The following is a 26,464-nucleotide window of genomic DNA, read 5'->3' as shown; positions in this document are numbered from 1 at the left end:
TATTTACGGCACAAAATATTCTTTCATTCCTTTTATGAAATGAAAAAAAAACAACAACACATTAAATAATAAAAAAAAATCTCCCTATTTCGACTCCATGTCTGAGAGCCTTTATTAGCGGGAAAAAATGGAGAGAGAAAAAAAAAAGTTTAGTTGAATTAAACCAAATATACGCGCTTATTAAGTGGAGTTTATTTGGAGTTTATTAAGATGTGAGTTGTTATTTACTTGTTGTTGTTTTTTTCGTTTCGTTCTTTGTCACTGCTTTATTTAAATTTAACCCATTTTTTATTCTCTTAAGTTTTTCGTAAAAGGAAAAGCAGTATAGTCTTAGAAACTATTTACTTAAAGGCTATTGCAATGTATCTTCTTCAAATTAGTCGCCTGTCAAAGGAAAACACTAATTCCAATTTTGTTTCCGCTTCTAAATGCATTCCTGAAAATTATCTTCCATTAGGGCGCGAAAAACTCTCTCCGCATTTGCTCAGATGTCGCCAGTTGTGTCCAATGTTTTCCGTAAAAAAGAGTTTTATTCGGGAAACAGTTTGAAGCTGATTGGGCTAAATCTACAAATTAAATAATAAACCTAGGTTTGTTATGCATAAAAATCCCAAGATACCAGAGGCCAGGACTCCCAAACAAGTCCTTAATTGAAATAACATCAGTTTAATGAACTACTGTCCTTGTGTTTGTCAAAGTATACTTCACTATCCTTTACCACTTCGATATCTATTGTTAAATAGATAGTACTTCTTACTAGAACAGCTTATATAATCCAGAAATTAGACAACACTGTTTTTCTAATGATTCTTTCTCCCGTCCAAAGAATGGGCGTTCGAGGTTACACTTGAAGGAACTCAAATAGCAATGCCTTTTGTTTCAATTAACTGAAAATCTGCTTTTCTTTAGACTACTGCAAAGAAGTTTGCGATCGTCTGAACCAAAAAAAAAAGAAAAAAAAAGAAAAAAAACTCGGTGCTTCCAAATTCCCCCAAACGCAGCCTCTTATGTAAATTTATATTTTTCGCTTTAAACTTTTTTTTATATTATAAACAAACATTAGTGCATTCAAAATTAAGCACAACCGAGTCAAACCTAAAGAATTCTAAAACTAATTTAACTCGATACATGGTTGATAATAAAACTTTGTTTTGTTTTAAAAATATTTCTTTGCTTCAAATAAAATTCAAACATAATCACTTAAATAGAAACATTATGCTAACACTGAAAATTAAGTTTAGGATTCTGGAAGGACAGTGTGGGCAAAGGCTTACAGACAACTAACAAAAGAAAGCATCTTGTGAATAGAATGAGAAGACAAATGAAGAGTAAAAAAAAAAGAGTACAACAAAATGTAAAAAAAGACAACAAAAAACAATTACACGATTTCAAGGCTATCTTACGAACAGAGACGTGCCTACGGTTGGCAGTAACGGGGAAAATTAGTTACAGTGCCTCCCACCAAACTAAAATATAAGCAAAAAAGACAAATAAAGGTGACAATTTGAATAAAAATGGGTAATTCCTCAGCTGCGGTGCCCCCAAGCCATGGCGCCAGGGTAACTACCCCTGTTGTCCCCCCTGGAACGGCTCTACTTACGAAGCAGTTTCTACAATGCATAGTCGTATCTTTTCAGTCTTGAGGAACAGGACCCAAGATAAAAAAGAAAAAGAGAAACCTTTAAACTTTCCAAACCGGGTTGTTCTATGAATATCTTTTTGATAGCTAAAGTTGGACTAAATTTCTTGGAATTTTCAGAAGCCTAATTCAGGAAAAATTTGTTGCTTTGTGTAACAAAATAGCAGATTTTGACCCCGTTCTGCGGTGTGATATATTTTCTCATTTAATAAGATTACTTAACGTTTATTTGAATGACCCATCTCCCAACTAAACCTAACTACTGTATAACCGTGGTTGAGTTCGATCAACCACGCATCATGAAGTTTTGATCATCAAATGAGTTCGATCATCATGAAGTTTGCTGTATGAGTACTGATGGTACTAAAATCAGATATACTATGATATATTTATATATATTATAAATGATATATTTATGATATATTTATATATATTTATATATGATATATTTATATATTATATATTTATATATATTATGATATATGATATATATTCAAATATACTATGTGCTAAAATCAAATATATCATGAGTTCGATCATCATGAAGTTTGCTGTATGAGTACTGATGGTGCTAAAATCAAATATACTAGACGAGTTTTTTTTCTCGAAATATAACGGTGAAAAAGTTACATTTTGATTGAAGAAGTCAGTTTGAGAAGGTGGTAACATTTAAAGTAATCTTCTGTATGCTATTAAAAACCAACAAAATTCAATAAAAGGCAATGAAATAAAATATTTTTTTCGATAAAAAGTTTTTCAAAATGAAAAAAATGAGCGGGATTAAAACTTTAAACGAAAAAACTGTTTTGCATGTGTGGGCAGCCGCCTGTTCAACCCCCATTCTTTACGTTAAATAGAGCTTTCGTCCAATTTTTTGAGAACGATGCCTCAAATACAAGGACCATTGATCCTGAAGAAGATGCATTTTTAAAGTACTATAATACTTTAGCATGAAGAGCTGAGTTCAGAAGGGGTAACCCTCCCCCTTTCGGAATAATCTTATTTGTTCTATATCGCTTCCATTTCTTTCTTTGAAAAATCTTGTTCTTTTTTTTAGTACTTGCCATGAACGATATCTTAGAGCAAAAGCTTATTCATTTTAATTCAACTTATGGTCATTTTTTATATCATGCTCAAATATATCTTAAATGCAAAGGGGGCGGTCGTTTCCTTAGTTCCAAACGCTTAATACTAAACTTCAAATTTTTCACAAAGGCATGATTTTTTATATCTACCCTTTTCCATTAAAATGCACCGTTTCAAACAGTTCGTGGTAACGAACTGTAGTAAGGAGCGACCCGGCTCAATAGTAGCTAAAACTAAAAAAACGGAATTTTCATGCTAATAGAAACATCAAAAGAATTAGATTTTTATGCTGCTTTTAAATATATAAGTTTCATCAGATTTAGTCTTACCCATCAAAAGTTACGAGCCTGAGGAACTTTGCCTTATTTTGGAAAATAGGAGGAACACCCCTTAAGCCTCACAGTATCTTAACAAAAATCACACTATCAGATTCAGCGTATCAGAAAACCCCACTGTAGAAGTTTTAAGCGCCTATCTACAAAAATGTCGAATTTTGTATTTTTTTTTGCCAGAAGACCAATCACGGGTGCATGTTTCTTTGTTTTTTTTTATTTTTTTTTTCCCAGGAATGATTGTATCCACCCAGCGGTCATAGAACTTCTCAAAATGGCTCATTCTAGAAGAAATTAAAAGTTCTAGTGCCCTTTTTAAGTGACCGAAAAATTGGAGGGCACCTAGGCCCCCTCCAACGCTCTTTTTCCCCAATGTCACCGGATCAAAGTTTTGAGGTAGCCATTTTGTTCAGTATAGTCGAAAACCCTAATAACTATATCTTTGAGGATGACTTACTCCCCCACAGTTCCCAGGGGAGGGGCTGCAAGTCACAAACTTTGACAATTGTCAAGCAGTTCGTGGTAACGAACTGTAGTAAGGAGCGACCCGACTCAATAGTAAACGAAACTCTAAAAATCGGAATTTTGATGCTAAAAGAAACATCAAAAGAATTGGTTTTTCATGCTGATTTTAAATATATAAGTTTCATCAAATTTAATCTTGGTCATCAAGCCTGGGAAAATTTGCCTTATTTTGGAAAATAGGGGAAAACACCCCTTAAAAGTAATAGAATCTTAACGAAAATCACACCATCGCATTCAGCGTATAAGAGAACCCTATATCAAAAATTTCAAGCTCCTATCTACAAAAATGAGGAATTTCTTATTTTTTGCCAGAAGACAGATCACGGGTGCGTGTTTATTTGTTTGTTTTTTTGTTTTATGTTTGTTTTTTTCCTTTTCCCAGGGGTCATCGTACCAACCAAGTAGTCCTAGAATGTCGCAAGTGGGCTCATTCTAATGAAATGAAAAGTTCTAGTGCCCTTTTTAAGTGACCAAAAAATTGGAGGGCATCTAGGCCCCCTCCGACGCTCATTTTTTTTTCCAAGGTAAACGGATCAAAATTTTGCCATTTTGTTCCGCATAGTCGAAAACCATAATAATTATGTCTTTGGGGATGACTTACTCCCCCAAAGTCCCTGGGGGAGGGGCTGCAAGTTACAAACTTTGACCAGTGTTTACATACAGTAATGGTTATTGGGAAGCGTACAGACGTTTTCAGGGGGATTCTTTTGGTTTGGAGGGTTGGGTTGAGGGGAGGGGGCTATGTGGGAGTATCTTTCCTTGGAGGAATATGTCATGGAGGAAGAGAAACTCAATGAAAAGGACGCGTGTTTTTCTAGCATTACTATAAAAAAAAAAAAAACAATGAAAAAATAAACATAAAAAAGTTTTTTCAAATGAAAGTAAGGAGTAGCATTAAAACTTAAAACGAACAGAGATATTAAGCATATGAGGGGTTCTAAAAATAATTTAGCATAAAGACCGAGGTATTTAGGAGGAGATAAATACATCACTCTTTATGCTAAAGTATTTTTAGTAATTTCAACTACTTATTCTACGGCCGATTCAAGGGTCATTCTTAAAGAATTGGGACAAAACTTAAGATTTAGTATAAAGAGCATAACGAGGAGACAGACCCCCTCATATATATAATAAAAATATAAGAATTTAAATGTTTTTTACGTAAGTTAATTCTTAAGTTACGTATATTTTTTATTAATAAAAACGTTCGTTAACAATTAAAAGTTCTAGTTGCCTTTTTAAGTAACCGAAAAAAAAGGAGAGCAACTACGCCTCCTTCCCTACTCCTTATTTCTCAAAATCGTCTGATCAAAATTAAGAGAAAGCCATTTAGCCAAAAAGAGAATTAGTATGCAAATTTCTTTTTAATAATTCATGTGCGGAGAGCCAAAATCAAACATGCATTAATTCAAAAACGTTCAGAAATCAAATAAAAAAAACTAATTTTTTAATCTCTCGTTCTTTACGCTAAAGTTTGACTCTTTGCCACAATTCTAATTTTTAAAACAATTAAAAACTTTAGCGTAAAGAACGAGGGATTGCGGAGGGGGAAAGCCCCTTTCATATACGGAGTAATTTCTGTTCGTTTTAAGTTTTAATGTCGCTCCTTATTTTCAGTTAAAAACTAGTTTTTTTTTATTTAATTTATATATAGAAATGGTTATTGGAAAGTGTACAGACGTTTTCAGGGGGATTTTTTTCTAGTTCGGGAGATCGAGGGGAGGGGTTACGCGGGATGATCTTTCCATGGAGAATTTATCATGGGAGAAGAAAAATTCCATGAAGGGGGCGCAGGATTGTCTAGTATTCTTTAAAAAAATTAAAAAATAAATATGAAAAAGTTTTTTCAATTGGATGTAAGGAGCAGCATTGAAACTTAAAACAAACAGAAATTATTACGCATACGAGGAGGTTCATTTCTTCCTAAATACCTCGCTCTTTACGCTAAAGTATTTTTTCTAATTTCAACTATTTATTCTACGACCTTTGTGATTCAGGGGTCATTCTTAAAGAATTGGGATAGAATTTAAGCTTTAGTGTAAAGACCGAGGTATTGACGAGGGGCGAACCCTCTCATATACGTAATAAAAGTATACGACTATAGAAGCTCGTTACGTAAGTTAATTCGTAAGTTACGTATATTTATTACTAACAAAAATGTTCGTACAAAAATTAAAAGTTCTAGTTGCCTTTTTAAGTAGTGGAAAAATTGGAGGGAAAACAGACCTCCTACCCCACATCTTTTTTCTCAAAATCGTCCGATCAAAACAATTAGAAAGCCATTTAGCCACACGAAAATTAATATGCAAATTTCGTTTTAATTATTCATGTGCAGAGAGCCAAAATCAAAAAATGTATTAATTCAAAAACCTTTAGAAATTAAATTAAAAAAAACAAACAAGTTTTTTCAACTGAAAGTAAGGAGCGATAAAACGAACACAAATTACTCCGTATACGAAAGGGGCTGTTCCCTCCTCAACGCCCCGCTCTTTACACTAAATTTTTATTGTTTTAAAAAGTAGAGGTGTGAAAGGGTCAAACTTAAGCGTAAAGAGCGGGACCCTTTCATATACAGATTAATTTCTGTTCGTTTTAAGTTTTGATGTCGCTCCTTACTTTCAGTTGAAAAAAAAAAAATTTATTTTTATCCGCAATAAGAGGCAAGCTGTCAGCATGCACCACACATATTGTAGGTTTCGTCTGTCATTATATTTTTTTCTGAAGATATTTTAGAGATTAAAGTTTTATTAGAGGAACAGTGGGGTTTTAGTAAGGGTAGAGGAAGCGTCGATCAACTTTTCACTTTTGGAATAATAATGAAGATATGTTTCAGTCATGAGACCCCTTTGGTCCTTAGCGCTTTAGCAAAGGTTCTATTCCTGTATGGTATTAAATAAAAGAAAAAAAAACAAGTTTTTTTCAACTGAAAGTAAGGAACAGGATTAAAACTTAGAACAAACATAAATTATTACATGTATGAAGGGGATTGCCAACTCCACAACACTTCGCTCTTTACGCTAAAATTTTTAATACTTTAAAAAAAAGCTTCCTATTGTTCTAATTAGAACAATATGGTTCTAATTGTTCTAATTAGAACAACCCTTGTGTTTCAGGAGTCGCTCTTAAAGAAATTGTACAAAATTTAAACTTTAGTATAAAGAGTGAGGTTGTGAAGAGGTGGCAATCCTCTTCATACACGCGATAATTTCTGTTCGCTTTAAGTTTTAATGATGCTCCTTACTTTCAGTTGGAAAAACTTGTTTTTTATTTAATTTCTGACTTTTTTTTAATTAATGCCAGGAAATCTGGCCCCACCTTCACGGAAAAATCCCTCTCTCCACGGAAATATCCTCTAAAAAATACAATCACGATGAAAACTTACCTCGGACAATTACCCCTAGGAACTCCACGCGTAAAATTGAGACGAAAAGAGAAAGCAGGACATTTAAAATTCTTGTAAATTCTTGGAATTCTTGTAAATTCTCCAAGTGTATAATTTCCCCTGAAAAGTTCAGCCCCTGAAAACTTCCCTTCCAATAGAAAATTTTCCCGTGGAAAAACCCCTAGCAAAACTATCCCCCCCCCACCCGAAAGTGTATACACATTTCACAATAACAAATGCTATGTGTAAAAAAGGGCGAATTTTATGACTTAAATACCTTCCCCCTGAAGCTGTAAGGGCGTGGGGTCACGTTATATCCACGGGCATAGTTATTGGGCTTTTCAACTATGATGAGCAAAATGACTATCACAAAATAATGATTGGATGACTTTGGGAGAAAGGGGCGGGGAAGGGGTTGCCCTTACATCTTTTTGGTCACTTAAAAATGGCACTAAAACTTTCAATTTCTGTTCGAACGAGCCTTATCATGATATTCTAGGACCACTGTCCTAGAATATTGGTGCGCCAATGAGTTGTTATTAGTAGTAGTAGTAGTATTACATTAATTTGAAATAAAACCCAGGAAAAAGAGAAATAGTGATGTTTAAAACTATTGTTACAGAATATTGCAACAGCAAGAAATTTCTGAGAAGAAAAGCTGAAGAAATAGAAGAATAAGAAGAATGAAGAATAGAAGAAAAACTGAAATTAAATGTTCTATTCTTTTCAATACCAGAACGCATCATCGCAACGGTATACTGTACATTACCATACAGGAGCAAGCAACTTAATTCATGTCAATGGTGACGCTCTTTTAAGTCCACACAAAAATGCGTGTCGGTACCTCATTTCTGCAGCTATCATTTCAGATATTTGAAAGAAAAATTAGGAAAATCCAGAATTACCGGAGAAGCGTATATTTGAGGTTTTACCCAATATGTGAGATGGGACCAAAATCATAAGACAAAAAGCCGCCAATAGTCTTTTATTAAGCAGTTTTGTTATTGTCTTATATAATGTAATTTCTTAGTGACTAATCATGTGCCTGTATGATGCTAGTGCCATGGGTTTCTAGTCACGTGAAATCTAGTATCCTCAAAACCGGAACTGACCTTGCTGAAAGGTCCACAGCTAACTGCTTTACAAAAAAACAGTAAATGACTTTGCCTTGCATAACTACGCTTTCACAAGCTACAAACTGTCACTAGGTCTAACTTGCCACAAAATTTATGTCTATCCTCCTTCGTGCTGCTTCCACGAACCTTTAAAAAGTCTGTCTTTGTTAGAACGAAGAAGATCTCTTTCAACACTGCATAATTAAGGCATTTGATACGTGGCAACGAAAATATCAACGAAGTATGCTTCACAAATATTTACGTTCGATCGTTTTTAAGGATGTTTTAGTTTTGTGTTTCATCCATTTCTATTATGTTTAATAGAAACAATGAAGGGCGGTCCTGACTGAAGTCAAATAAACTCAGGACTCGGGAGAGGTTTTCATCGTCTGATGATTTTAATAATGACATAAAACTTAGCAGGCAAATAAAGAGTTAGGCTATAATAACAAAATCTGTTAATTTGAATAGGGCAAACTTATTCCAAAAATTCTAGCTAAAATTTTAAATTCAAGAGGAATTTCCTTTTTGTTTTTTAATGCCTAAGATAATAGTAAAAAAAAAAATTATTGTGACTCCAAATTATGACTAACCCAGGATGGGGCTCTTATTCAAGGTACCACTTGGAAAGCAAATTGAGGATCAAAATGGATATTTTTGGAGGCACGTTTTGAGACGTAGCCTAAACATACTCTACTATACAGTATATACAAACAATGACAAAAACGCACTTCCTTTCTTACAGTATCTCCTTTACAGTTTGTAATAAACGCTCCTTAAAAAAAATACAATATTTTAATAGTAATTCAAAATCCGAATGGGATGAGGATAATTCATTGGAATGTGACTGTAAATTTCCACAAAAAGCATGCTTAAAGCAACAGCGAAGAAAGAGGGACAAGCGGGAAGCCAATAATCTACCTGACAAAAGTCGTTGCTGTTCGGCCTTCTTTCGTAAACTCGTCACCCCATCCCCAGCAGTTGGAGATGTTTCTTCTTCTTCAACTTCTTGTATAGTGTAAACCTCTCCGGTTGGCAACTTCTTAAATTCATCCTTACTTTCATCATTTGGAAATTGTGCTTCTTCTTCTTCCATAATTGAATCGCCTAAAGTTCGATTCTCTAAAGTAGATTCCGGAACTTCTGAGATTGGATGAAATTCTGTGCAAGGAGTTTTATCACCAGGACGAGTGTATGTGATTGCCTGAGTTTCCTCTTGAAGTTTACCTCTGCGTAGTTCAGCTAAAACCTGGCTAGCCTTTTGGGATCTTTCAGGCAATAAAGGTTGAGCATAATAACCTTCGGGAGAAGGGGAAGAAAATGGGGAAGAGGCAATGAATTTGTTTTTTAAATCAGTTTCATGATTATTCTCGTAAACTGGCACTTTTTCTGCTGGTTTTCTTAGACCAACTTCCTGAGAAGGGAAGCTAATAAGCGAATTATCTTTTATAATAGTCATATTTGAACTGCTAGATTGATACTCACTTTGCTGCAGGGGTAATAAGCCTTCATCTGTGAAAGGCCTTCCATTGCTACTGTAACCCTGAAAAAAAAAACTATTATAGTCTGTAGCCCGAATCCAACTTATATTTAAATGAAAATTGACGGTGCATAGGTAGTATATTTGATAGTGAATAATATGGTATTATTTTTTTTATTTTTAACGTCGTTCTATATATATATATATTGGTTTTCTTTTTTAAGGTTTTTGAATTCAAGGCCCATTAAAAGCAGAATACGATGAAATATGATGTATTTAAAAAAATCGGTATTTATTTTTTTTTTTTTTTGAATGTATTTATGTAAATGTATATATATATATATATATATATATATATATATATAATAATATGATATATATATATATATATATATAATACATATGTATATATATATATATATTGTAAATTTGTATTTCAATGTTATATGTTATAAGCCTAATGAACGGGAGTAGCCCCTTGCTACCGTGGGTAGCTAGAAGGGGGGTTTTGAAATTGTTGTATCACAAATTAAGGGATTAATAATCGTATGAATGGGGAATTGTCAAAAAAAAAAATTAAGAAAAAGGTAGATAAAATGTATTAGGAGAAAAAAAATTGGTATATTAGGAATTGGAAAGGTAGCAAGCTATGGATTGCTGAGTAAGAGGTAAGGTAGATAGGTAGTAAATTATATGAAATGATAATGAAATAGTATTGAATTAGATGGCAATTAATCCGGGAGCCTTAGAGTAAAAAACAAAAAAATGTGTGAAAAAAATGTGATTCACATTTTTTTTCAGCAGTACGAAAAAAAAACAACCAGTTTGATTCTAGCCATTACATGAAGCATCACCAACCCATCAGCAAGAGAACAAAAAAAGAGGAAACCAGGAAAGGAGTTACATCAAGTATATTTTAGTATAGACCGAAAAATTCTGGATAAAATAAAGAAAAGAAGAAGAATTTGACTGAATAGAAGAATTAAAAAGATATTGTATGCTGATGAAAAAAAAGATATATGTTTATGCAAATGATATTAGAATATAATATAATATACATATATATTAATGATGTTTTTATAACAACGATTTCTACATAGCTTATAACAAATATATATTTATATATATATATTATATATATATATATATATATATATATATATATATATATATATATATATATATATATATATATATATATATATATATATATATAATTTCTTTGATTTGGTTGAATAGAAGGGGTAGTAGTAGTAATAATGATTGTGTTAGTTTCAACAGTATTAGCTGTAGCATTAGCAGTCATTGTAGCAGTAGTAGTAGGGTAGTAGAATTAGGAGTAGACGTAGTAATAGCAGTAGTACTAGTGTTTTGACTTTGTCGAATATTACCCTAGCTAATCATTGAAACTGCTACCTTAATAAGATTATGATTAGTTATAGTAGTAGTTGTACTAACAATTATAGTATGCACATATTAAAGTTTTACCTTAATAACCTTAATCTCAGTAGTAGTAGTGGTTTTCGAAGAAATAGCAGTAGCAATACCAGTAGTAGTAGTAGCATTAGTTGTAATAGTAGTAGTAGCAGCAGTAGTAGTAGTAGGAGTGGTAGTAGCAGGGGTAGCAGTAGTAAGAGGAGCATCAGTAACATTAGTAGTAGTAGCAGTAGTAATACTAATATTACTAGTGGCAGTAGTAGTACGAGCAACAGTAGTAGTAGTAGTTGTTGCAGTAATAGTATTAGTAGTAGTCATAAAAGATTATTCCAGAGTCAACTTTACCCCCACAGCCCTAGGTACAATGGCCTTAATTTATCAAAACTACGTATTTTCACATCTAGATTTAATAGACTAAACTTCCATTTTTGGTCTTTTTCCTCTTTGCAAAAAACTCTTAGGGATCGTCGGCTATACCAAGGCCCCTGGAGTTCTCCAATATAGACTGGAAACGACGAATGTACTAGAGGAAACGAAAAAAAAACACTTTGCGCATCCGCGTTTTCACAGAATCTGCAATGTCTCAGGTATGGCATGTCAGATCAATTCGCAAAACTTTTAAAGAGTGTTGGGGAGGGTCAAATGGGCCTCAATATTTGACTTAAGGGAGGCACAGGGGTAGGTTTACACTTTTTGTGCCCAGGCCGTAGAAATAGCACTTGCGATATCTCGGTAATAGCTTTGGGATGGAGCTGAAATTCTCCGGTGCTATTGGGGAAAGGAAGAAGGATAGTGGGGAAAAGGTACTTTTAAATTTTTGTTTGAGGGTTGGGAAAAGGCTAAAAAAAATTGTCTCTGATCTCTGTTTTGTCTCTTGTAACTTTAAAAAATGTTCACTATAAGCCACCAAGGGACTCGTAACCTTTCGCAATTGCGAGACGAGGTAAATCAAAAGACTCTTCTTGTTGCAAGGTTATCGAATTACCATATGCGCAATATCTTGGAAATGATTTGTGAGTTCAAGTTCAGACTTTTAGATAATTTATTTTGGTGGAGGGGTTGGGGCTTTCAGACATAGATTTTTAACCTAGGAAGAAGCCAAAGAAAATCTAAACTTTTTTTTATCTCAAGTCTTCCCATATGAGACAATTTATATGAGACAACCTACGGTCCATTAGTTCAAATGCTACTCTAGTTGTTTTAGGATTTGGGGAGGAGGTAGCACTAATAATATTTGTGGATGATTTTAAATGTTTGTTTCAGATTCACTTAATTGTTCATTATGATTTTGTTAGTTTTGGGATTTGTTTATTCACCTATAGACTTTTTTCAGCAAAATATCATTTTCAAAATGTTTATTGATGTCGAAGAGAGGGAATCAAAATAGCCAAATAGGGGAGAGGCTGGCAACACTGTGGTTGTTTTAGAGTCCCACCCCCCTTAACCTATCCAAAGAGATTCAGCTTAATACCCTCAGCCGTCCTTGAGATATTGCTGATATGTCCTTTAACTGCCAGCATGCACATTCTGTGCTGTGATTTTGCTAAAAATCCCTTCAAAATTTCTGCAAGTAGAAGCAAGTAAAGGTAGTCACAGTCTCAAGCAGTTGCAGTCGCAGTCACAAGTATTTGCAAGTAATGGAAGTCACAAGTAGTTGCAGTCGAAGTCACAAGGTGTCGCTATTGCAAGTAGTCACCGTCACAGGTCATTTTAGTCACAATCACAAGTTGTCTTTTAGGACACATCCAGGACCAAACATTCCCCTTTCAAAATGATTATTTAGAAAAAAGCTATTCAACAAAACAAGTTTTTCAAAGAAAAGTAAAGAGCTCCATTAAGCCAAAATAAGCAGAAATAAAGTCAAATAATCTTCCAAGCGTTAAACTATCAAAATTCACTAACAAGAAATAATTGAATCTCAAAACAAAAAGGAAATGTCAATAAATGGCCGAGTCAAACTCAAAACGAGCAAAAATTAACATGAGTAGGGCTAATAACCCCCCATGTCTTCTCAAGACCAGAACATAAATTGCGCTTTACTGAAAAAAAGACCGTGTATTGTGAGTTTAATTGACATATACTGATATTGATTCCAAAGAATTTTGATTTTTTTACATATGAAAGTAAAAAAAAGTAAAACATTTAAAACATATTTTGTGCTTGCGCAATAGCAACAGTTGTAGCACCATTAGTAGCGGTATGCGTATAGCACCTTTGGTTTCCTTAACATTCCTTTCAACACAAGTCGAAAGATTTAGATTAATATCGTCAACCGTTCCTAAAGTATTTCTGACACGCCTGCATGACAACCTGCGTCCGTATAGATTTTTTTTTTTATTAGTTTCATATAGTTTCTATATGTCCCAAATATTTCACCTTAATATCCCTAATTTTGATAGCAGTAGTAGTAGTAGTAGTAGTAGCAGTAGAATTAATTGTAATAGCCTAAGCTTTAGTGGTAGCAGTAGCCTTAGGATGCAAATATTTAATTTTGGTTAGCTCAAGATGCCTCACAACAAGCCCTGTTATTTTAAGCTTAACTCACCAAACTGTTCTTACATATTGCTGTTAAAATCTTTTGACAACCGGCATACAGACGGCGTGTTCTAATTCAGTTTATCTTCCACCCTCAAAATTTCTTGAAAATTTCACCTTCATACCCTTAGGCATAGTTGTAATAGTAGTCACAGTAGTAGCAATGATATTACTAATAATAGTGTTGAATAGTGGTAGCAGCGGTAGTATTAACCTATTGCCTTTTGGTAAGTAGAACATCCCTCTCATCAAGTTTCAGCTAAATACAATTAGTCATTGTTCTGACATTACTGATGTGTGCTTTGACAGCCTTTACGTTCATATAATTCTTGAAATTTTCATCTCAATGTTTTTAGCCTTACAAATAGTTGCAATAGCAGTAGTAGTAGTAGTAGTAGTAGTAGTAGTAGTAGTAGTAGTAGTAGTAGTAGTAGTAGTAGTAGTAGTAGTAGTAGTAGTAGTAGTAGTAGTAGTAGTAGTAGTAGTAGTAGTAGTAGTAGTAGTAGTAGTAGTAGTAGTAGTAGTAGTAGTAGTAGTAGTAGTAGTAGTAGTAGTAGTAGTAGTAGTAGTAGTAGTAGTAGTAGTAGTAGTAGTAGTAGTAGTAGTAGTAGTAGTAGTAGTAGTAGTAGTAGTAGTAGTAGTAGTAGTAGTAGTAGTGGTAGTAGTAGTATTAGTAGTAGTAGTAGTACTAGTAGTAGTAGTAGTAGTAGTAGTAGTAGTAGTAGTAGTAGTAGTAGTAGTAGTAGTAGTAGTAGTAGTAGTAGTAGTAGTAGTAGTAGTAGTAGTAGTAGTTCGTAGTAGTAGTAGTAGTGGTAGTAGTAGTATTAGTAGTAGTAGTAGTAGTAGTAGTAGCAGTAGTAGTAGTAGTAACTGTAGCAGTAATATTAGTAGAAGCAGCAGTGTCCACACATTCCCTATTGGTAAGATGACCTTCCCCTTTCAGCATTTTCTGAAAGTTCCAACTTAATACCCAAATCAATTCTTGAGTTACGGTATTTTGACAATGTGTGTGAGCACATAGGGTCTTTTAATTTAGTTCGAACTTCCTGTTCATATTGTAAATGGAGTAGTGTGGTAGCAGTAGTGGTGGTGGTTGTCGTAGTATTGGTAGCATGTAAATATTGCCCTTTTGATAATCTTCCTTATTATTTCTTGAATTTTCCAAATTAATATGCTCAGTTATTCAGGTGTTAAACCATTTTTACAATCCGTATGCATAACGCGCTTTGACTTATTTCAACATTCCCCTCAACATTCCTTGAAAGGCTCATCTGAATGCCCTTTGTCTTCCAGAAAATCACAAATATGCATACCTTTCAAAACAACATATACTATGTCTAAATGATGTACGAATTGCCTAACTTACAGCTCTTGTCCTGAGGACTATGGAGAGGTTGACATCCCCAAAGTCATAACTACTGGATCTTCCATAAATGGTGAACAAAATATCTCTCTTAAGATTTTGATTGGATATGTTTTGTGGAATGATAAGCTTGGGGAGCTGGTTGCCCTCCATTCACTTTTGACACTTAAAAATGGCACTAAGACTTTTGACTTCCAATCTAATAAGCTCTATCCGATCCAGAAATCATACGGCCACCCTTTCCGTAAAATCCTTATATGCCCCGGCCATAACTTACAATCTGTGTCCATTGACTCTGGGGGATTTTGTCCACCCTAAAGACATTGTTATAATATTTTTGGACTATTGGTACCAAAATGGTTGTCTCGCGACTTCAATTGAATATGTTTTGAGAAAAGAGGATGTCAGGGAGGGGAAAGGGGCTAATTGTTCATAATCATGTTTGACTCTTAAAAAGAACTAGAACTACACATTTCCGATCAACTAAGCCTCTTCTAAAGTTCCGACGATCACCCTCTACATGAAAACTTATATACCCCTGGGGCATAAATTACAACCCTTACCACCAGGCTCTGGGTGATTTTGTCTACCCCAAAGGCTTTATTATATGATTTTTGGACTATTTTTGTGCAAATGCCTATCTCAAAATTTCCATCAGATTTATTTGTGGAAAATACAACATGGGGGCTCGGCTGCCCCCTGATCACTTTGAATATTAAAAAGAGTGCTTGAAAATCTAGTTTCCAAGCCAATTTGCCACCTCCAGAGTCTATACGACCACCCTTTCCATAAAAGGGCACTAGACTTTTCAATTTCCAATCGAATGAGACTTTTTGGAAGTTTCTACGACAACAAGTGGCCATCTCAAAGTTTTTGTCAGAAACATTTCGGGAAAAAGGGAGATAATGGGGTATCCACCCTCCAATCACTTTGAATCTTAAAAGGGGCAGTAGAACTTCTGATTACAAATCCAATGATACCGTTCTGAAATTTATACGACCACCCTTTCTACAAAAACCTTTTATGTCCTCGGGGCATAATTTACTACCCTTGCCCTGAGAGATATGGGGGGGGGGTGTTATCGTCCTCAAATACAAAATTTTTGGACCTTTTAACTACGTTTAACAAAATGACTATCTCAAAAGTATTATTAGATTTGTTTGGGGGAAAAGTGGGCGTAGAAGTGGGGCTTATTATCCTCCTATAACTTTCTACAGGTAAAAAGGAAACTAGCCATTTCAATTTTCAATTTATTGAGCCTTTTTCAAAGTTTCTACGACAACTCCTTCAATATGAAGTGTTTGATCTAAAAAAATAATAATAATAATAATAATATATAGAGAATACATTGTGTCCACATCGCTCTTTACTTAAGCAGCGCTACCTATGATGAAACTTGCATTTAAAAATGGACTTGTTGTATAATTACATTCCTTGCCCTGCGGGATGTGGGGGTATAACATTCCTGAATTCATAATTGTTACATGTTTGGACTATTTTGAACAAAATGACTTCTTGAAATTTCTAGTTGTTTGGAGAACATCCAAAAGATCAGGAGGGGGGTTGCTAGTTGCCTTCTAATCACTTCAGCATTCCCCTCAAAATGCGTTCAAAGTTTCAATTTAATACCTTCAGCCGTTCTTTATATATTGCTTATTTGACCTTTTGAAAAACATACTGCATACTGTGTACTTTTCGGCATCCCCTCACTTTTTTCTTAAAGTTTCACCTTAATACTCTACCTTTAATTTAAATATTGGACAACTTTCATAACTTACAATACTTGCCCAAGGGGCTGTGAGGGGTTATGTTATGTTCAAATTCTTAGTTATTTAACCTTTGAACCATTTTGAAAAATATTGTTATTTCAAAATTTAGATCGAATGTCTTTGGAGGGAGGTCAGCTAAAAAGGGCATGGAAGGGGAAGGGTTGTCCTCTGATCGCTTTTCAATAGCGCCTTCAACATGCCCTGAAAATTTCAACTTAAAACCCTAATTCGCTTTTAAGATTTTGCAGATATGCCTTTTTTATAAACTGGATGAATATATTGTATTTTAATTTAGTTTAGTGTATCCCTCAACATTCCTAAAAAGTTTCCCGTGTCCAGAATCAAGCATTCCCTTTTCCTAATGATAAATCCGGTATGTAACAATCGTAAAATTTATTATTTACAATCCTTGCCTAGCGATGGCGGAGTGGGGGAAAGGGACCCCAGAGACATATTTAATAGACCTTTAAACTATTTTGGACAAAATGGGTTTTGAAAACGTCGATAAATATTGAGTGGAGGGTGCATCGACAATTAGAAGGGGGACTTAATACCTTTAGTCATTCCTTAGATATTGCTGATATTCCTTTCTAACAACAGGCATGCGCATATTACAAATGTATTGTATTCGGCATCCCTTTCAGCATTCCCTTGAAATTTCAACTTTATACGCTAAACCATTTTGGAGACCCAACATCAAATATGCCCCAATGCCCAAATGCAAAAATATGCCCAATGGCAAATTGAATATCTTACAGCCCTTGCACTGGGGGCTGTGGAGGTCAGCACAGGTGGTATAGTTATTTGAACTTTGGATTAGGGCATTTTAAACAAAATAGTTATGTTAAAATTTTGATTAGATGTATTTGGGGACAACGGGGTGTGAGAAAGGGGCACGTTGCCTTCCGATGACATTTGACTCTTCTAAAAGGTATTAGCACTTTCAATTTCTAATCGAGCGACAACTCCAAATTTGTGTGACCATCCCTTCCATGTAAACTGGCTCTGTGAAAAAAATATAAATTGAAGCCTTATGGATCTTTACTATTGGTAAGGGTAGAGCAATGTCTCTGATTATAACGAAGCGTATTTTATGATTTGTCAAAAGTGATATCAAGGAAACCATTCAACCTATGCCAATGACTAATTTTAAATGAAAATTTTTATCAGTGAAATGCAATGCAAAGATAATGATATTGCTATAGTTGAATGAGGTTTGGTTCGTGCAGTAATTTTAACGGAGGAAATTTTGAATCCCAACGATCATCACTCGTAACCATATTATAGAATTTAACGTTGAGAGCATATGTAATCTTGTATGATTGGTCGACTCTTCGCCCTTTTCTATGCTATATCCCTCAATATGATGAAAATGGCTGCTCAGGTCACGCCGATGAATCGTGGAACGCCGGAATTTAGAATATCGCAAAATCGTGGAAATTGGGATTTTTATTGCCATGCTTATGAATTGGAAATAAAGGAGTAATAAGGTCCTTACTTGCCATTTCGACCCGAGGCCCAAGCATGACAAAACATAATGCTAAATTCAAAGTAAAAAAGTAATTTCAAATATAAGTATCAAATGTACAAAAACTATGGTTCTGGAGGCTTACTTCCCTAAAAATTTTCAATGACATTAAAATAAGAAGTTTACACAAATATTTTTTTCTAACCATAATAGAAGTAAAGAGTGATTTTTTCACTCAAACAAATATAAATTAATGCGTACACGAGGGTTGTTGTCAACTCTCAGTCCCCGTTTTTTACACTAAAATTTGACTTTTTCCTTTACTGCTTCCTGAACGAAAGTTCTATTAAGCAATGAAATAAAATTTCAACATTTTTCCCACAATGCCTCAACAATTGAAGGGTTTATTTGTTCAAATTTGTTAAAAAAAAAATAGGATCAAGTGTTATGAAAAATAAAGACAAAAACTGCAATGCATTTCTATTATGCAAGTAATAGTGGAGTTATTTTCCGACATTGTAATTGCTCCCTATTTTTGAAAACAGAAACCTCTATTGTTCTTCGACCTGCGAACACTTTGTCTGTTATCGGAAATGATACTATATAGATTGCTCTGCATTATTGAGCGTAACATGGTTTAGATACTTTGGTTATAATGTATCCAATTAAAATTTAAGCTTAATTTGGATGTAATATTTACATGACATGACGTCTCTATTACAAAACTTTTACCTGTTTTGCACTTCTTTGATTCCATGACTGAATTCCGTGTGACCGATCAAAGCATACTTTACATTGCCATAAAGGTGCCTGAAAGTACGAAACACAATTTTAAACACATACGCAAGTCAAAACACTCAAATTTATGATTACTTTTGCATTACAAAGTTTGTGAACAATCAAAGAGATTACAAATTCACGCATTTAAATGAACAGCAAAACCAGAAAAATAAAACTATTTTTCCCTAGGAGTGAGACTGATCCCTTTAATCGAGAACCGGTGATAATGCTTAATGTGACAGTTGAGACATAGCAGGATCTGTTTTTTTAACTTGGTCAAAGCAACGACATAGATCAAGGTATGGAGCCAAAGTTTCCACCATTCCTGATTTACCAGCAGATCTCCCAACTTTTGGTAATATCTTTCTACCAAAATTGTCTCACGATAATCTTTAAATTTTTGGCGGGGTCGACCGTGGTGTGCTAAAAGTGTTTCCAAGCCGTTCTAATGTATACTTTAGACAATGAAAAAGTTCAAAACTGAACATTGACCTTGTTTGTGAAGGATGTTTGTATTTTCTTATTTCTATCATACCCGAACTACGTGCGTTGTTGTCCCTTTATCGATATTAAACAAAAAAAAAACAAGTTTTTTAAAATGAAAGTAAGGAGCGACATTAAAACTTAAAACGAACAAAAATTACTCCGTCTATGAAAGGGGCTTTTCCTCCTCAACGCCCCGCTCTTTACGCTAAAGTTTGACCCTTTCTCTTAACACTACATTTTAAAACAGTAAAAAACTTTACCGTAAAGAGCGGGGCGTTGAGGAGGAAAAGCCCCTTTCATATATGGAGTAATTTTTGTTCGTTTTAAGTCTTAATGCCGCTCCTTACTTTCATTTAAAAAAAACCTTGTTTTTTTTAATTTCTAGACGTTTTTTAATAATACATTTTTTCTTATCTTGGCTCTCCATGCATAAATAATTAAAACGAAATTTGCATATTAATTTTTTTGGGGGGCTAAATGGCTTTTCATAGTTTTAATCGGAAGCTTTTGAAAAAAAAGGAGCGAGAGAGGAGGCCTACTTGCCCTCCAATTTTTTGATTACTTAAAAAGGCAACTATAACTTTTAATTTTTTACGAACGTTTTAATGAGTAAAAAATATACGTAACTTACGAATTAACTTGCGTAGAAAACTTCTATATTCGTATGTTTTTATTCCGTATATGAGGGGGCTCATCCCTCGTCGATACCTCGCTCTTTACACTAAGGCTTAAATTTTGTCCCAATTCCATAAGAATGACCTCTGAATCACAAAGGCCGTAGAATCAATAGTTGAAATTACTAAAAATACTTTAGCGTAAAGAGCGAGGTATTACGAGGAGGTAAACCCCTCATATGCGTAATAATTTCTGTTCGTTTTAAGTTTAATGCTGCTCCTCACTTTCAGTAGAAGAAACTTTTCATATTTATTTTTTCATGTTTTTTTTAAGTAATACTAGAAAATTCTGCGCCCCCTCCATTGAAAGTCTCTTCCCCAATAAAACGTGCCTCCATTGAAAGTTCCTCCCACGTAAACCCCCTTCAACTCTCCCCCCAAACCAAAAAAAATCCCCTAAAAACGTCTGTACACTTCCCAGTAACCATTACTATATGTAAACACAGGTGAAAGTTTGTAAATTGCAGCCCCTCCCACGGCGACTGCGGGGGAGTAAGTCGTCCCCAAAGACATAGTTATTAGGTTATTCGACTATGGTGAATAAAATGGCCATCTCAGAATTTTGATCCGGTGACTTTGGGGAAAAAATGAGCGTGGGAGGGGGCCGAGGTGCTCTCCAATTTTTTGGTCACTTAAAATGGGAACTAGAACTTTTAATTTCCGTTAGAAGGAGCCCTTTTTCGACATTTTAGGACCACTGAGTCGATATGATCACCCCTGAGGAAAAAAAAAAAAAAAAAAAAAAAAAATAAATAAAAAATAAACACGCATCCGTGATTTGTCTTCTGGCAAAAAATGCTAAATTCCATATTTTTGTAGATAGGGGCTTGAAACTTCTACAGCAAGGTTCTCTAATACGCTGAATTTGATGGTGTAATTTTCGTTAAGATCGTATGACTTTTAGGGAGTGTTTCCCCCTATTTTCTAAAATGAGGCAAATATTCTCAGGCTCGTAACTTTTGACGGGTAAGACTAATCTTGATGGAACTTATATATTTAAAATCATCATTAAAATGCGATTCTTTTGATGTAACTATTGGCATAAAAGTTCTATTTTTTAGAGTTTTGGTTACTATTGAGCCGGGTCGCTCCTTACTACAGTTCGTTGCCACGAACTGTTTGATTAAATAAAAATAAAAACAAGTTTTTTAACTGAAAGTAAGGAGCGAAATTAAAATTAAAATGAATAGAAATTACTCCGTGTATGAAAAGGGCTGTTCCCTCCTCAACGTCCCGCTCTTTACGCTAAAGCTTGACTCTTTTTCTCAATTCTACTTTGTAAAACAGTAAATAACTTAAGCGTTAACAGCGGGACGCTGAGGAGGGAACAGCCCCTTGTATACACGGAGTAATTTCTGTTCATTTTAATTTTAATGTCGCTCCTTACTTTCAGTTAAAAAACTTGTTTTTTTTTAATTTCTGAACGTTTTTGAATTAATGTATGTTTGATTTTGGCTCTCCGCAGATAAATTATTAAAATGAAATTTGCATATTAATCCTTTTTTTGCTAAATGGCTTTCTCTTAGTTTAGATCAGACGATTTTGAGAAAAAGGGTGGGGGAGGATGCCTAGTTGTCCTCCAATTTCTCAGTTACTTAAAAAGGCAACTAGAATTTTTAATTTTTAACGAACATTTTTATTAGTAAAAAATATACGTAACTTACATATTAACTTACGTAACGAACTTCTATATTCGTATATTTTTATTATGTATATGAGGGGATTTGCTCCCTCGTTAACACCTCGCTCTTTACACTAAATCTTTGATTTTGTCCCAATTCTTTAAGGTTGACCCCTGAATCACAAAGGCTGTAGAATAAATAGTTGAAATTACTAAAAATACTTTAGCGCAAAGAGCGAGGTATTTAGGAAGAGATGAGCCCCTCATATATGTAATAGTCGATGTTCGTTTTAATTTCTAATGATGTTGTAATTTTCTTGAGGCTTGCAGCTGATGCTTGCCATGTCTCAGCTCTGTAAAGCGTCACAGAGCCGACTAGAGCGTTGAAGATCCGCAGTTTCGTTGTGCGACTGATGTTTGGTTTTCGCCAAAGATGGCAATTTAGTCTGCCCATGACAAAAGACGCTTTAGATAATCCCGCATGTAGCTCGGGGAGAAGTGAGCCATTTGAAGAAATTATGGAGCCCAGGTAGGTGAAGTCTGGAACAACCTCGATTCTAGTGGTGCTGTCCAGGCTAACTGGAGAGTTGACAGCAGGAGAAGACGGGTCTATGGCCATAATTTTAGTTTTGTTCCAGTTTATATGCAGTCCTACTTTGGTAGCGTCTTCGAAAAATTCGGAGTGCTTCCAGCAGCTGCTCCTTGGAGTCCGCCAGAATGGCCAAGTCATCGGCAAAGTCAACATCTGTGATGGTATGATCTCAGAATTTAAGCCCAAAGCTGAGACGTGAAGTGGTTTTTGTCATAATGTAATCTACGATGACATTGAAGAGCTCTGGGGCCACTGCACATCTTAGGCGGACCCCTGTCGTGATTTGAAAGAACGGGCTGTGCCGACCATTTACTTTTACACAGCTCTCCGTCCCATGGTGCAGCGCCTTGAGAAGTCCTGCAATATTTCTCGGGTAGGCCAGTCAACTCTAGAATCCACCGAAGAGCATTATTCAATTATAAAGGGAATAGAAATTCAATAAATCTATCCAGCTCTGAGGTTCCTATGGCTAGCAGCTTTACTTACTTGAGTATGCCTATCGGAGCAAACCTGAAAGAAAATCTAAGCCTGGCAATTAAAAATTATGCTAGTAAGATCCGGGCTGCGTGTGCCTCCCTGGCTTCAAAGGTTTCGTGTCAGCGTAGTGTTTACCGTTCTCATTTATATAATAGCCTAACAGTTCCTCACATACTTGCCCTTGCTCCTGTTTGGTCTTTTCTTAATTGTGGTAAGAGAAAGCAATATCATCATCTTTGTTTTAAAATTCCAAAATATTTAATGAAGCTTACAACTTGGATAAGTAACTCTTTTTTTCCAAAAAAAATTATCAATTGGCAAACCCAGCTGGGGTTACAGAGAAGTGTATTTGTGATTTCTCTACTGAATGCAGGAAGTCTTCCCATCTTCGGTCATTTCTGTTTGTCCCTTGTTTGTAGTTGTCAAAATCTGTCTTTATTTCTATTGTTTCTTTTTCTTTATTTTTAATCTGTCTTTTTCTGGGCTTTCAGCCAAGTTTTCTGTGATGGGTTGTAAACAAAATGATGATATATATATATATATATATATATATATATATATATATATATATATATATATATATATATATATATATATATATATATATATATATATATATATATATATATATATATATATATATATATTATATATATATATATATATATATATATATATATATATATATATATATATATATATATATATATATATATATATATATATATATATGAGAAAATATATGTATGAATATATATATATATATTATATATATATATATATATATATATATATATATATATATATATATATATATATATATATATATATACATATATATATATTATATATATACATATATATATTATATATATTCATATATATATATATATATATATATATATATATATATATATATATATATATATATATATATATATATATATATATATATATATATATATATATATATATATATATATACTAGCTGTTGGGGTGGCGCTTCGCACCACCCCAACACCTAGTTGGTGGGGGCGCTTCGCGCCCCCCCCAAGCCCCCCCCCGCGCGCGCAAGTCGTTACGCGCCATATTAGTTTACGCGCCATTGTAGTTGTGTCCCTGTGTCCCACCTGTGAATATAGATAGATATATATATATATATATTTTTAACTACGTAAAACTTGCGAATGTACAACATTCTTGGCTGTCCCATTGTCTGTGCATATAAATAGATTGTCAGGTTTACCGACTCTTGAACATGCAACATATAATTGTCCATTGGAAAAACAATCTGTATTCAGATCTATATCTTATTATTCTAATGATTGCCCTTTAGCTTTGTTGATGGTGATTGCTAATCGAACATTCCCTGTGTCCCTGTCGTCATTTATATATCCCCCTGTGCCCCCCGGCGTCCCCGTTGTTGTTGTTTCCTTGTGTCCCGGTCGTCACTTGTGTCCCGGTGTCCCAGTCTGTAATTTCTCTTTGAGTGTCGCGGTCGTCATTTATATTCCCTGTGTCCCGGTCGTCAATTTTTTCCCGGTCGTCATTTGTGTTCCGGTGTCCCGGTCTGTAATTTCTCTTTGAGTTTCCTGGTCGTCATTTATATTCCCTGTGTCCCGGTCGTCATTTGTATCCCGGTGCTTTGTCGATGGTGAATGCTAATCGAACATTCCTTGTGTCCTGGTCGCTTTCTCTTTGAGTGTCCCGGTCGTCATTTATATTCCCTATGTCCCGATGTCCCGGTCGTCATTTGTGTCCCGATGTCCCGGTGTGTAATTTCGTCAATCAACAAACATGACTTCAGTCGACACATAAACATGACGTCACTCGACACACAGACACACAGACAACTTATTTTTATATATATAGATGTCCCGGTGTCCCTGTCGTCATTTGTGTCCCGATGTCCCGGTGTGTAATTTCGTCAATCAACAAACATGACGTCAGTCGACACACAAACATGACGTCACTCGACACACACACACAGACAACTTATTTTTATATATCTACTAGCTGTTGGGGTGGCGTTTCGCGCCACCCCAACACCTAGTTGGAGGGGGCGCTTTGCCCCCGCCCCAAGCCCCCCCCCGAGCGCGTAAGTCGTTACGCGCCATATTAGTTACGCGCCATTGTAGTTGTGTCCCTATGTCCCACCTGTGATATATATATATATATATATATATATATATATATATATATATATATATATATATATATATATATATATATATATATATATATATATATATATATATATATATATATATATATATATATATGTTTTTAACTACGTAAAACTTGCGAATATACAACATTCTTTGCTGTCCCATTTTCTGTGCATATAAATAGATTGTCAGGTTTACCGACTCTTGAACATGCAACATTTAATGGTCCATGGGAAAACAATCCGTATTCAGATCTATACCTCATGATTCTAATGATTGCCCTTGAGCTTTGTTGATGGTGATTGCTAATCGACCATTCCCTGTGTCGCCATCGTCATTTATATATCCCCCTGTGCCCCCGGCGTCCCCTTTGTAATTGTGTCCCTATGTCCCGGTCGTCATTTATATTCCCTGTGTCCCGGTCGTCATTTGTGTCCCGGTGTCCCAGTCTGTGATTTCTCTTTGAGTGTCCCAGGCGTCATTTATATTCCTTGTGTCCCGGTGTCCCGGTCGTCATTTATATCCCCCTGTGCCCCCCGGCGTCCCCGTTGTAGTTGTGTCCCTGTGTCCCGGTCGTCATTTATATTCCCTGTGTCCCGGTCGTCATTTGTATCCCGGTGTCCCAGTCTGTATATACATTCGTTTTTTTAGTTTTGTTTTTCTCCTTTATTTTTCATTTTTTTCCTTTTTTATTTTTTTTCTTTTTTAGTTTTTATAGTTTTTTAGCTTTTTTAGTTTTTTTATTAGTTTTTAGTTTCTTTTTTCTTTTAGTTTTTTTGTAGTTTTTACCTTTTTTTAGTTTTTTTAGTTTTTTTTTTACTTATGTCCTGGTCGTCATTTATACTCCCTGTGTCCCTCCCGGTCGTCATTTGTGTCCCGGTGCTTTGTTGATGGTGATTGCTAATCGAACATTCCTTTTGTCCCGGTCGCTTTCTCTTTGTGTGTCGTCATTTATATTCCCTATGTGCCGGTGTCCCCGTCGTCATTTGTGTCCCGATGTCCCGGTCTGTAATTTCGTCAGTTGAAAACATGACGTCAGTCGACACACAAACATGACGTCACCCGACAGACAGACCCACACACACACAGACAACTTATTTTTATATATATAGATTTATATATATATATATATATATATATATATATATATATATATATATATATATATATATATATATATATATATATATATATATATATATATATAATATATATATCAGAAGTGTGTTAGGGGTGGAACCAGTCGAATCATGTTTTCGAAGTGCAAAGTTCGACTGTGTTTGAACTCAGATCGCAACTGTTTCACAAATTTTCACCTAAAATAGTATTTGTATGTACCTGACGTCACCATATGGTAACCATTCACATTTTGGATATGGAATGAAATAAAAAATTTTAAAAAAAAAACCTGTTCTAGTTGAACCGCCAGGATCACTCTCTGCTATTTTCAGAATTTTTACGCAACTCCTTCTTGGTTCAGGTCTGAAAGGGTTAATGGTTCGGCAGCTTTAATTATGTAAAAAAAAACAAGGTTT

The 26,464-nt window shown here is 34.7% G+C and overlaps 1 protein-coding gene across 1 annotated transcript in view; it reads right to left on the bottom strand.

Annotated features, from left to right (window-relative positions):
• The window catches only part of LOC136035416 (uncharacterized), a gene marked incomplete at its 3' end in the record, with an annotated part of 248,773 nt that overhangs the window by 88,488 nt on the left and 133,821 nt on the right, over nt 1–26,464 (bottom strand). The window contains 2 exon segments of the mRNA XM_065717209.1: nt 9,565–9,622; nt 18,864–18,941. Of these exon segments, the coding sequence (XP_065573281.1) occupies nt 9,565–9,622; nt 18,864–18,941 (136 nt within the window).

The sequence above is a fragment of the Artemia franciscana genome, chromosome 14, assembly GCF_032884065.1.
Source record: "Artemia franciscana chromosome 14, ASM3288406v1, whole genome shotgun sequence".
In the NCBI taxonomy this organism is placed as follows: Eukaryota; Metazoa; Arthropoda; class Branchiopoda; order Anostraca; family Artemiidae; genus Artemia; species Artemia franciscana.
This window is presented reverse-complemented; position numbering and strand designations above follow the sequence as displayed.